General features: G+C 42.6%; 2 protein-coding genes across 7 annotated transcripts; one reads left to right on the top strand and one right to left on the bottom strand.

The window, feature by feature from the left end:
- Positions 1-732: 732 nt before the first annotated feature.
- On the bottom strand, positions 733-7,100 carry LOC121769030 (protein GET4-like). 6 transcript variants are annotated; one of them, XM_042165686.1, is made up of 13 exons: positions 6,885-7,100; positions 6,202-6,322; positions 5,888-5,967; positions 5,620-5,680; positions 3,791-3,872; positions 2,733-2,889; positions 2,411-2,501; positions 2,076-2,159; positions 1,950-1,996; positions 1,447-1,578; positions 1,230-1,314; positions 1,044-1,127; positions 733-957 (listed from the first exon to the last, which is right to left on the bottom strand). In XM_042165686.1, the coding sequence occupies exons 2-13, from the start codon at positions 6,247-6,249 to the stop codon at positions 940-942; spliced, it is 969 nt and encodes a 322-aa protein (XP_042021620.1). In that variant the 5' UTR covers positions 6,250-6,322; positions 6,885-7,100; the 3' UTR covers positions 733-939. The 6 variants fall into 6 exon arrangements, with proteins under 6 accessions (XP_042021620.1, XP_042021618.1, XP_042021619.1 ...); XM_042165684.1 differs by having other exon boundaries at positions 5,620-5,698; positions 6,816-7,099; XM_042165685.1 differs by having other exon boundaries at positions 5,620-5,698; positions 6,831-7,099.
- Positions 7,101-9,501: 2,401 nt separating this feature from the next.
- On the top strand, positions 9,502-11,976 carry LOC121766761. Its single transcript, XM_042163015.1, has one exon. The coding sequence runs from the start codon at positions 9,502-9,504 to the stop codon at positions 11,974-11,976; it is 2,475 nt and encodes an 824-aa protein (XP_042018949.1).
- The last annotated feature ends 2,127 nt before the right edge of the window (positions 11,977-14,103 follow it).

Here is a 14,103-nt window from a genome sequence, read left to right as displayed (position 1 = left end):
CTTACTAATAATTTGGACCTCGCATTCCACTAACACTACTTCTCTCTTACTTTACAAATTCTACATTAAAACTCGTGTCACTCACAAAGTGCCCTATTTTTCGTGGACGGGTGGAGTAGGACGCAAGACGCACAAGAAAGTGTTCTTAAATTAAGGATAAATTAACTTATTCTTTTGATTTTTTTTAGGACGTTTCATTTGCGTCTTCTAATTTTAGTAGAGACACCAACAAGCGTTGGTGGTATATTTAGGCATTCTCTAATTAAATTGTTAACTTTATAATTTAATTAAGGCTCAAATATATATTAATTAGGAGATATTATATATTGAACTTATCATCCATAACCAAATTACAAATCCTTTTATAATTAATTATTTTTAGTGTTAACAATATATTATATGGAGTAGTAATTAATTGAAGCATGTTGTAGAGTTGTATCAATTAATACATTTTAACAAGACTTAGTCTAACTTAAAATGAAATAAATTCAAGTTATTTAATGATATTTTGGGGAGATTGGATTGGGCTGTCAGGCGTTTTCGTTATGTTAATACATTGTCATTTTCAGTAACCCTAAAAATTCACATTCTTATCACTATTATTCTTGTCTTCTTTGGCTCACAACAGGACGCGAGGACCACCTCTCCAAAGTCCAAATTATTGGGATACGTCACTTTTGGGCAAGGACAAAGTCCATGTATTTTTCTGTGAATGATCGATCATAGTTGGTGTACACTTAAAAAAATAGTACTACTAAAAAACAACAAACAGGAAACCATTTGTCACAGGTTTTCTGACTAATAAAAAGTTGTGTTCCTTGCCCATAAAAAGGCAAACTATAAACAAGAACAAAAATCATAGTTAAACTTTTAAGGAGTATCGACTGACTTTTATCAATTTCTATCATAATTTATCTCATCGCAAATTGCAAGTTACTACTATTCTCCTGCCATCATCTGCGAAAAATAGCAAAATCAATAAATGCAGAACGTTGAGAAACAAGAATATCATCCAATGGGAAAACCGTGATAAGTGTTATTACCTTGAAAATTTCCCCAAACATTCCTCCCGGCATGGAATTTCTACGTCGTACTCCATAAAACTTCTCCGCGATTTCATCCAGCAGCTGATCCACGATGCCACAGCAGAAAAAGTATGATTACCGTTAGGAAAATTTTGCAAGGGTAAATAAAGGATGGTTAAAAGATTGCGACTGGGAATAGCATACTTCGTTAAAGAGATGCTCCCTGCTTATACTTTGTCTGAAACGGTCACGCAACATATTGAAGAGAGGCAATGCATCTCTCTGCAACCTGCATTACACATGTAGAAAGAATGTTTAACGTTATCAGTTTGGTCATACTTATCGATTATGATTACATATAGTACACAAATATGGAATGCTGTGCACTCAAGAATGAGAGAGAATAATTAATCCAACTTACGTTTCTAGAAGAAAATTGGTGAACTGCATTAGATCAGATTGAGGAAAATTGACTCCTTCAGATTGTTGCACTTGCTTCTTAATCTCATCCATAAGGATAATAGCATCTCTAAGATTACCTTGAGCTAAGTACCTAAGTTCAAAAGAGATCGTTTACTATACACAATCAGAGTACTATGAAACTCATAAGAAGAATAGATATCGACAAGGTCTCAAGTAACCAACGCGGAAGCAAAAGCCTCAAACATTCTACAATATTAATGCATCAATTGGGAGCATAAATTAGACTTAGACCAATTTATAATATATGGGCAGAATGAACTCATGACAACAGTTGATCGCCACATTAAGAAGTAAAAGAGAGGTTGCTGACTAAGAATTCAAACCATATATCCAGAAGATGCACTTCTCATATTTCTTTTCAAAGGATTGCAAGAGTACAACTCTTAATAGTAACTGTTTAACTTTATAGGAGTACATATTTATCATTCAAAAACTACTTACATCAGAACTGCACGTGCAACAGCAAGATCGTCTTCACCAGGATAACACTGCATTCAGAAGTTCTCAAATAAGTACTATAATAGATAAGCCATTTGTGAGAGATTAGAATTCAGAGCAAGGACAGACCTTGCCCATGAAATTGACTAGAGTAAGACCAAACTTCTTTGGATTCTTCCCTCGAACAAAATGATACGTTACTTTGGACATATCCTGTATCAATGAACAATATATCACACAAACCATGCAGTTCCAGGGTGGTATTTGCTTTTGCAATTGGGCGTGTCCTGAAGTATACTTTTTCATTAAATTCATCACAAAGTAGAAAGAGGCTGAAAGGGGGGTGTTTAGAAACACCGTTTTAAAACTTAGTAGCTTAACAGATAGTTTGAAAGATCATGGAAACCATTGCCAAAAAGTACCATCTTTTTCTCAAAAAGTACGATTACTAAAACAATAGTTACCAACTCAGGCGATTCTGTGTATAGGTAGTCAGCTAGCATGTCATGAATTTCAGAAGATCCATTCCTCTGACCTCCAAATTCTGTAGACCACCTGTTCAGAAGTGAATAAATTTAACAGTACATCCTGATCCTCGGCCAAATAATAATAAGCAAATGCACGGGAGAGAGAACAAATCCAATAGTTATACGCCTTGATATCCAAGCCATAACAATGGTCTACCATAAACTACCAAATACAGTACATGAGTTCTTAACAAGATATTAGATGCGCTAAGGAGTAGGAACCCCTTCATAGAATGCATAAGAGAAACTGATTTCTCACTTGATAGCAGCTCTCAAGAATGATGAGCAACCCTCAGTACGTGTTTTTGCAGCTCCTAGAGCTTCAGTGAGTTGCTGCATATCAGCATCATCTGCTAGGTCCAAATTTTGCGGCACAGATATTCGTGGAAACTTCTTGTAAATTTGCCTGATACGATCTGCAACAGACTATCGGATTCTACGTAATGTATAAAACCAAAAAACAATGTAGAAAATAAAAGAAAGTTCACGACTCAATCTGATAAGAACTAATCACCAAACACAAAGGACTAAGTCATCTATTTCATCAAATTAAAGAGAAATTAAAGAGAACTATTCAAGTATCAGGACTGATCTCAAAACAGTCATTCAAATAATAGTAGTAAATTACAGCTTAATGTCCCTCTTTTACAGACATTCTTCGTAGAAGACTTCACCCTGTTCTGAACGTCCAATTTCCTCATCAACCAAAGCTACTCAGCCATTCAAATGTTTATGCTTCCTAGAGAATCAGGCAATCACTTATAACAAATCACCTCTTCCAGATGGAGATTGACTGGATTGGCATCAGTAATTCAAATGGATCTGGGTTTCGGTGTTAAAAAATTTATTGACACTGTCAACTTTGCAAGTAATAGGAAAATGTACCTAACTCTATTCACCCCATTTCAATTTCCTTTGACTTGTTGGATATAAATATTTTCCATGAAAATATTTTAAGAGATACTGCTAATGGATCAGTAAATACAGATTTATCAAGACATTCCAGTCTAGCTTAACTTTTGGCAACAAACGCTTCAGTAATTGATCGCAATAACTAATGTCAGTGTCTGAATCGTGCATAAAGTGATTGCCAAAGTGCTCTGCCAGCAAAAACTAGCGTTCAATTCTTAATGAATCTAGGAATGATGTATGTGTAAGTTTGTATCAATAAGGGAGAGGTGATCCCAATAAAATCGTAAACTGATAGCACGACATCACAATCTGGGGTTCTTTTGTCCATGCCAGCATGTCAATAAAAACTAAAAAGAAAAGGAAATAATGATGGAAACAATAAGAAACCATTATGATGGAACTGACCAAGTGTGTCATCATCATAAGCGATCTTTCCTTTAACAAGATTCTCCACAAACAAGACAGCAAGCTCAGTACCACATGTAACCTGTAAGTGTGAAATGTAAATATAATTCATTAAAAACACTTCTTAAGAGAATATAGGAAATTATATTTCGTCAGATCACTTTTGAAAATAGAGAAGAAATGGAAGTCGGGGTCTCCAAGCTTAAAAAATCCACCTTGCCATCTGGAAGTTCCTCATAGTACTGAATAGTTTCAGCATTAATTATTATCACTTATTGTATCTTGTGTCAAAATCATTATTCCTCAAACACGTTATTTGGGTAATTTATGAGAGGATTTTACAAGGGATTAACATAGTGATACGCATCAAGAGCTGAAAGTCTATAGGTCTATCTTCAATTGTTAGAACTCTAGAATTCAATCTTTAAATGTTGAAGTCAATAACTCTTCCTTTTAACATTATCTTTATTTCCCTAAGTCTTTTGAGAGTCCAATAAATAAGTCCCTTGAGATTTGAGAGGGTTGTGGAATCTTCAGTTTAGATTAAGCATAGCATTTTACAGCCTCATTAGATAAATTGGCCTCATAAGAGGATTGTTTATCGATATCTAATCTATATTTCATTTGATTTGAGTTTAGCCAATATCATCCATCTCCAGTCGCATCTTTTCTCAAACAAATTGATGTGGTAAACATGGAAAGAAATGACAACACTAATGAAAGCTCATGTTGAGGTGTTAGAGAAAGCAATGGAGGAAAGGAACATGGCAGAAACATAAGAGCAATCGGATCAAGGTTTATAGAGCAATTGGATCAAGGTTTATAACAGAATTCGAACTACAACTTGCTATTTTGGGCAGCCGCGTAGGTCAAAGGGAGCTGGTTCCCATTCCAACAGCTGAGGAAACAACAAAGGCCATTTATTTTGTCAGCCACTACCAGCTGTTACAACTCCTCCAGCCATTGTGATGGTGCTCTTAGTTCTTTCCAGTTGGCCGTCCTCAACCTCACCCCTAACTGGCGACAGCTGGCTTCATACAGCCACGTTGTTCCACCTACACTGCCACCGCACCTACCTTTTCTGCTGCAACGGTCTTCTCCAATCTCCACTGCCCGCCATAGTCCATACAACAACCCATTGTTTTCCTTTTGGTTTCCTCCGCATTACATCTGACACATCCTGATTCCTGCTACGATGTCTGATCCTCCTGTGTGCAAGAATTCAGTCACGTCGCTGCCGCACACCATGGTTCTCCTCAAAGGAGTGTGGTTGTGCTGTTATGCGCTGCTGGGGTGTATTTGTCGGTGCAACCCCATGTTTCCTTGCTACAATCATTTGGAAAATAGATTGACATTTGGCCTTGGAAGATTTGGGCCGTTTTCAACTTGTAACCTAGCCTTGAGACAAGGCTGTTCGACGTGATGCAATATATACGCATTAAGTGCTGGAAGTCTCGAAGTCTAGAAGTCTATCTTTAATTGTTAGTCTAAAATCACATTAAGTGTTAGAAGTCTATTAGTCTACCTTTCAATGTTATTTTTTATTTCTTTAGTCTTTTGAGAATCCTATAAATAAGTCACACTAGATGCTTGAGAATTGAGAGGGATTTGAACCTTGAGTTTAGTTTACGAACGATAATTTACCGAAGGGCCTTGTAAGAGAGTTTTATCAATATCTATTCCATATTCCACTTCATTTTAGTTCAGTCAATACCATCCACTTCTTTTCTCTAGCACATAGACGCACATTAAAACATTAGAAAGAATCATGAAGATCAGCTAAATACTAGCAGAATATGAGAAAAATATCACAGGGACACAAGTCTGACCTGTCCATTTGCTAATTGTAAGCAAGCCCCTGAGTGAAAAATATCCAAGGCTTCTAAGTACCTGTCAGCAGAAGCATACCTGCAGTCATTGCCAATCAAAACAAAACAAGATTAACTTCTATAGTTCTATCATCACGGCTAAAGGTGTTGACATTGGCAAGACTTGACTGTAAGTCACAAACATTAAAAAAAAAGTTCCCCAGAGTGCCCAAACACCATCACATCTGCTCAAAATATTATGTATTTCAGTTGATATTTAGAATCACACCTGGAACCAAGAGACTTATACATTTGTTGAGCGCCATAGAAGTTGCCTTCCTCTACAACTTTCTTAATCTTCTCAATAGTCTGCAATTCAGAGCTAAGAAATATAAGAACCAGAAAAGAAGAACAGAATCAAACAACTTATAACTTGTTTACAAGCTATTCAGATGCACAGTAGTACAGCACCACACATGTTAAAAAGATGAAAGTATTGGAAATATATATACAGTATAGCTACCAAATTATCACTACATAAGCATTAAGCACATATCTCTTTTGTTGATATTGAGATAAGGAAAATAATTTTAAGAGGCCCACCTCTTCAGCTGGTGCTAGTGTGACACGTCTGGCCCTTTCTCGTGACATGCTCTTCTATGTACTTTACCAGGAAAAAAGAAATAGAGGAAAAGAACAAATCTTTTTTACTTCAGAATCAGCCCTGAAGCAATGCAAATATGACTCATTAATGTAAAACTTCACCTTTCAACCCGGCACAAGACCATGCTAAAAAAACTCACTAAGTCGACATTAACAGAACTTCACCAGCACATGATATCGATTCACAACCAGGGACAGTAAGAATCTCTTTGAAATTGACAACTAGGGGAAAAAATTTACACCTCTTAGCCTCTACCAATCTCAGTCATTGCCAATGTTAGTGCTGATTGGATGCAAAGATCTTAATGTGCATAGGATCCATGGAATCAATTACCAAGAGATACTTATAAGAAAATGAAAAAAAAAACAATTCCTAGCTCATTCTACAACAATTCGGAGAGGGCCAGTTGTATTGATATCTGCAAATTTTCTTACGAAGAACTAGCAACCTACTCCACACTACAATCCAGACGGGAAATATGATCCGCCATCAAACAATATCGCATTTATCAAAATTAAAAAGCATATATGACATAGTTACACACGATTATTACCACAGAGATGATAACCTTTTGTTCTCAAGGTGAAGAAACGATTAAACTGAATCAGGAAATAGTAATTACGTAATTTTCGAGCTAGGGTTTCGAATATGGGGGATGAAGAAATACGTCCCAATTAGAAGCGGAAGAGGCTAGAGTAGCGGCACGGTGGCGAAGCAGGCGGCAGATGGAGATGGGAGGAAGAGGATCTCGGATGCGATTAAGAGGGAAATGCGGTGAACAAGACGAGACAATGTTGGATTGTTTTTCTGCTGTTTTCCTCATGTTTTTTCATAATTTTCTGTATTCTTTTCCATTTATTTTCTTTTTTCTTTTGGGTCGATCTACTAAATTGATCTGAGCCAATGGGCTTTTTATAAATCTGGAAATAAACCAAGCCCACTTGGTAAGTTGGTTGAATTGAGCTAGGTTACATGACCATATGTATATTCCCTCTGTTTTCTAAAAATATAAACTTTTGAAGTAACATGAGTTTTAATACTATAAAATTGGTAAAGTAAGAAAGAAATAGAAAGAAAATGTGTGTGTTAGTGGATACTGGTCCCACCTCATAGAGAGAAAGAAGTTTCCTAAGATGGAAATTTTTAAAAAATGGATCAAAATAGAAAGAGTTTTTATTTTTAAGAAACAGAGAAAGTATATGTTGCCAAACATCCTGATCATTTCATAACTCCTTGATGAAATTTTAGCATATATTTACCATCATTATCATACATTAATGTCTAAGTGAATGGAATTAAGAGCTTAATTTAATTAGCCAAAAAAGCAAACTGTGAGAGGCTAATTAATGGCTAAAATGAATGAGCTTAGATAGCGCCCGCTCGAATTAAGAGCTTAATTTAATTTGCCAAAAAAAGCAAACTGCGAGAGGCTAATTAATGGCTAAAATGAATGAGCTTAGATAGCGCCCGCTCTTGGGTCAATGCATTTACACTATGAGAAGTGTGACTAACAAACATGGTCAGATAATTATTGAAAAGTCTTACCTCCTAATCATTTAGTTCGGAACCGTCCATGAATAAATATCCCATAGTTGATCGTCTTGAATTTAAAAAAATTATTTGACTTTGTAAATAAAAGTAGATAGTAAAAAAGTTAGTAGAAGATGAATCCTACTTTTATATATTAAATTTAAAATAAAATGTGAGTGAAATAAGTTATTGGAATGGGGGATCCACTTACCAAATATAGTAAAAGTGAAATAAACATTTATTGAGGGACGGATGGTAAAAAGAAAAAATGTGACATTTAATGGCGGACGGATGGAGTAGTATTTTGAAAAAAGAATGTGACCTTACTTAGTCCATCAAAATCAAAATCAAAATTTGGAGAAACAATCTTGAATGAGATAGATACATTAGTTCTGATAAGCTAGAGTGGTCGAGGACATGATACAAATGTAGAATATATATGTACAATTCAAGTATGCTAACTTTAATTTTTTATATTCATATATCGATCGTTGATCTTATTTTAAACTATCTTAAGCATCAGACATTAATGGAGGGAGTAGTATTTTGAAAAAAGAATGTGGCCTTAGTTAGTCCATCAAAAATCGAAATCAAAATTTGGAGAAACAATCTTGAATGAGATAGATACATTAGTTCTGATAAGCTAGAGTGGTCGAGGACATGATACAAATGTAGAATATATATGTACAATTCAAGTATGCTAACTTTAATTTTTTATATTCATATATCGATCGTTGATCTTATTTTATACTATCTTAAGCATCAGACATTAATGGAGGGAGTAGTATTTTGAAAAAAGAATGTGGCCTTAGTTAGTCCATCAAAATCGAAATCAAAATCTGGAGAAGCAATCTTGAATGAGATAGATACATTACTTCTGATAAGCTAGAGTGGTCGAGGACATGATACAAATGTAGAATATATATATATATATATATATATGTACAATTCAAGCATGCTAACTTTAATTTTTTATATTCATATATCGATCGTTGATCTTATTTTAAACTATCTTAAGCATCAAACATTAATGGAGGGAGTAGTATTTTGAAAAAAGAACGTGGCCTTAGTTAGTCCATCAAAATCGAAATCAAAATTTAGAGAAACAATCTGATACGAGTAGCCCCGACGCAGAGGAAGCATCTCAACGAGGGACGGAAGAACCGGAGGCTGTAGCCTCAGCATCACCGGCGCCGCAGCGCAAGAAGAAGGTAGCAGCCCCGACAAGGACGCTTAGACCGCGGGATAAGATCAAGGCTCCGGCAAAGTTCATGAAGTAGTGTGTTTTTGCTATAGTTTATTTCGTTTGTTTCTCTTTTCTTTTTTTTGGAATTATCTTTGTTATTTTAATTATAATTGCGTCGGGCGAATTATAAGCCCCGTTCGGGTTTTCTTAGTTGGTTCTTTCCCGAACGTAGTAGGATAGGTCGAACCAACCCTAGGGTTTTAGTATAAATAGAGCCAATATGTCATCCTTGAAAGCTATCTATGAAATACACGATATTGGCTCAATTAATTGCCCAACAAGAAACACTCAAACCGCTGCCGACGAGGAATCAATCTCGCGCCCAGCACTCTTCCGTCGTCGACTTCGCCGACCCGCTATCGTGGGCGCTCGAAGGCTTCGGCCCTCGTTTCTTGTTCGCGAGGAATTCGAACGTTAAGGAGGGAATAACCATAACAACTGGTGCTTCATTGCGATCTCAATTATGGCGGATCCAACACCACCGTCTGGTCTCCTTACCGGCGGCAACGCTCAGGAGTTGGGGGCCGATCAGTCCCGCCGCTTCACGGCGGGTGTTCGTATCGGGGAAGGTCCGGAGACCAGCAGCGCGCCACGTCCGGCTGCCGCGACCGCCGACCCTGCGGCGGCTGCGCTGGACCGTATTCTAGCGCGTTTGGATCAGATGGAATTCAGGATGGATGCGTGGGATAGAAGGGGTGATCGGGGGGAGACTACACGCCGCCCCGAACCGAACACTACGTATTTGTCCGACGACGGGGACGGCGAGGGGTATCGCTCCCAGGGAGAATTTTGGCCGGCGGACGGAGAGGGGCCCTCGGACTTCAACCACGACAGGCGATTACGTGGTGGGGCTTTCCGCCGGCGACGAGGGTTGGGACGCGAAGGTCTCAGGCGTGACCTAGGGCCCACACATTCGGGCTCTGGCGAAGGGCCTTATCGCACACAAACTGGGCCACGGCCTCGCACTAGCTGGGACCGACCGACTGATCGCGTCGCAATGAATCTTGATAGGGGCTTCCGGGAGTATCGCCACCCGACATCGTGGGACTCCCCTGTGCCCCGGCAGAACATGTCAGGCGGCAGAACGGACAGACCAAAGGACCTGTCCATGAAGGCGCCCCGTTTCGACGGGTCTGACGCGACGAATTGGATCTCCAGGGTCGAGTATTATTTCGACCATTTGCAGATGCCGGATTATGAACGCCTTCACTACGTGGTTATGCTTTTTCAGCCACCGGCGGCGGAATGGATCTTTAATTATCGGGAGAATAACCCTGTGGTGACGTGGCAGGAGTTTTTGGGGGATGTGCGACACAGGTTCGATCCACAGAGCTTCCGGAATTGCATTGGACCGTTATCCAAGTTGGTGCAGACGGGGTCGGTCGCCGAATATCACGACGCGTTTGAGCGATATTTGAATCGCGTGAGAGGGCTTTCGGAGGAAGCATTGATCCCGATATTCATAACTGGCCTTAAGGAACCGATCCAAGAGAAAGTAGAGTTACAGCAGCCGGGTTCGTTGGCAGAGACGATGGCTTTGGCCTTGAGGTTGGCAGTGTCGCACGAGGAAAGGCACCCTCCCCAATCCCGCAACAAGTGGGGCAGCCGCGACAACAGGGTGTCGTCCACGACCCCGGCCGCCCAACCAAGCCACCCAGACACGGCAACACGGGATTCCCCACGTCCAACCTTCCGCCCGATTCGAGTCTCGAACGCGGAAAAGGCGGAACGCTCCCGGAAGGGGCTGGAGAAGTGGGTGCCGGGCCATGTGTGCAAACACAAGATGCTTTCTTACGTGGGTGAGGAGGATGGCGACAATGTGGCCGAGGAATCTGATTGTAGTGAGGACGGTGACACGCTTATTACGGCCGACTTATCGCACCTCCATGCCTTGGCAGGGGGCCCTAAGGCGAGAACGTTTAATGTGGTGGGGAGAATAGCAGAGACCACGGTCAGCATTCTGATCGACACGGGCAGCACCCATGATTTTCTTCATCCTAGAGTGGCGGAGCAATTACAATTGCCCCTGACGCCTATACGCCCGTTTCGCGTTTATGTGGGCAACGGGGCATCATTGGTGTGCTCTCATATTGCGCGGGGTACCAAGCTATCCGTTCAAGGGGTCGACTTCTTCATCGACTTGCACATTATGGAAATCCACGGGCCTGATATTGTCCTGGGAATGGATTGGCTCGAGTCATTGGGCAAGGTCTCGGCGGATTTTGTGGGGAAGACTCTGGAATTTACCCAGAACGGGGTTCGCGTGTCGTTGCACGGGGTCCAGCCAGCCCCACGCCTCATATCCCTTCAGTCCTTGGCCATGCTGACAGCTCACTCGTCGTCTCACGAGTTCTACGAGATTGTGCGGATGGACACGGGGCCTGGGGGTGCAGGGCCGACGGCGGCAGAGGAGTTTCCGCCCGATACCCCCCATGATGTCTGGATCGTGTTGGACCAGTTTCGGGACGTGTTTGCAGTTCCAACGAGGATGACTCCGCGGCGGGGTTTTGACCACCGTATCCACCTCCTACCGGACACTAAACCGGTAAATGTGCGGCCTTACCGTTATCCCTATTTTCAGAAGAACGAAATAGAGCGACAGGTGCGGGAGATGCTCGACCAAGGGATAATTCAACACAGCCACAGTCCGTTTTCGTCCCTGGTACTCCTTATACGGAAAAAGGATGGGACCTTCAGATTCTGCATTGACTACCGGGCCCTGAACCTGGCCACGGTCCCGGATCATTTTCCCATCCCGACCGCGGATGAACTGTTCGATGAGCTCGGCAGAGCGCGGTTTTTTACCAAACTGGACTTGCGCTCGGGCTACCATCAAATCCGCATGCATGACGCGGATGTCTTCAAGACGGCTTTTCGAACCCACGACGGCCATTTTGAATTCTTGGTTATGCCATTTGGACTCACTAATGCCCCCTAGACCTTTCAGGCAGCAATGAACAAGATTTTCGAGCCACTGCTCCGCAAATGTGTTATCGTCTTCTTTGACGACATTCTTGTTTATAGCCCGACAATGGAGGAGCACTGCTCTCATTTGGCCAAGGTACTGACACTACTACAGACACATCAGTTTTTTGTTAAGCTCTCCAAATGTTCTTTCTGCGGGACGACGGTCGAGTATTTGGGGCATTTGGTGACCGACGGGTGCTTGAAGGCCGACCCGACGAAGATTGCAGCAATGACGTCATGGCCCCACCCCAAGACGGTCAAGCAGTTGCGTGGTTTTTTGGGATTGACAGGGTACTATCGCCGTTTCGTGGCTAACTATGCTATGATAGCGGCCCCCCTCACGGAGTTATTAAAAAAGGAAGCCTTCGCCTGGTCCCCAACCGCGGCTGCGGCATTCGACAACCTCAAGACGGCAATGACAACTGCCCCGGTCCTTAGCTTACCGGATTTCGACAAGCGATTTTGCCTCGAGACAGACACGTCGGATGTGGGCGTCGGCGCGGTGCTAATCCAGGATAAGCACCCCATCGCTTATTTCAGCAAAAAGCTGGGACCCCGTCGCCGAGTGGCATCGACTTACCACAAGGAACTTTATGCCATCGTTGAGGCCGTACAGAAATGGCGACAATACCTTCTCGGGCGCGAGTTTGTCATTCGCAGTGATCAAAAGAGCTTAAAGGACCACTTGCAACAGATAGTCCAGACTCCGGACCAGCAACTTTACGTCCGGAAATTAATGGGATTCCGGTTCACTATCGAATATAAAAAAGGCAGTACGAACAAGGCGGCGGATGCATTATCACGTCGGGAGGACGACACTGCCGTCGGCGAGAAGGCCACCGCCACACCCCCGCCGCCAGAACCACCCACGGCGGCTTTCCTAGCGGTCAGCAGTCATCCGGTCCCGCATTTATTGGACCTCCTTCGCCGGGAGACCTCGGAATTGCCAGAACTACGAGGGTTGGTCACGCAGATCGAGGCAGGTACCGCACCACCCCACCTTTCCTATACAGACGGCCTTGTTTATTTCAAGCGTCGCATTCTTCTCAGCGCCAAGTCCCAGCTCAAGCGGCCCCTATTATCTGAACACCACTGCTCGCCTATGGCCGGCCATCCCGGCCACGAGAGAACGTTCCGTCTACTGTCGGTGGGATTCTATTGGCCGAACATGAGGAAGGACGTGAAGCTATTTGTCGCCTCTTGTGCAGTATGTCAGTCGACCAAATACTCAACGCAGAAGTCGGCCGGGTTATTACAACCCCTGCCAATTCCGTCACAGGTATGGGAGGATGTGTCCATGGACTTCATCACCGGACTTCCCCCATCTCGAGGATACACAGCGATCATGGTGGTGGTTGACCGTCTCTCCAAATATGCGCACTTTGCGCCGTTGCCAACAAAATTTGATGCCTTGCGGGTGGCGCACTTGTTTATTAATACAGTGGTCCGCCACCATGGATTTCCCAAGACGTTGGTGTCAGACAGAGATTCGGTATTCTTGAATGCTACATGGGAGGAAATGCTCCGCCTTAGCGGCACCAAACTCCACTTCTCCACCGCATACCATCCCCAATCCGACGGCCAAACGGAGGTACGGAACAGAGGCTTGGAGCAGTATTTATGGGCATTCGCAGCGGATCGACCGTCGAAATGGTGTAATTTACTGCCTTGGGCGGAATTGTCCCTAAATTGCTTCCATCATGCCGCGTTAGGCACGTCACCCTACAAGGCCCTTTATGGCCGCGAACCGCCCCTGCTGGTGGCATCATCTCCATCGGCGGCAACCCCACCTAAAGTGGCAGATCTGATACGCCAGCGGGGAGCTCTACTCCGCGAGCTCCGCAGCAATCTGGAGAGTGCACAACAGAGGATGAGGGATTCCGCCAATCGGCGGCGACGGCATGTTGAGTTTGAGGAAGGAGACCTGGTATGGCTTAAGCTTCAGTCGTACCGACAACACTCCGTAGCAAAGCCATTGTCGGCCAAATTGTCGAGGCGCTATTACGGGCCGTTCGAGGTCGTGGAACAGGTGGGACCGGTCGCCTATCGGCTGCGTCTGCCGGAGGGGAGCCGGATCCATGACGTCTTTCACGTCAGC

Source organism: Salvia splendens, chromosome 15, assembly GCF_004379255.2.
Source record: "Salvia splendens isolate huo1 chromosome 15, SspV2, whole genome shotgun sequence".
In the NCBI taxonomy this organism is placed as follows: Eukaryota; Viridiplantae; Streptophyta; class Magnoliopsida; order Lamiales; family Lamiaceae; genus Salvia; species Salvia splendens.
This window is presented reverse-complemented; position numbering and strand designations above follow the sequence as displayed.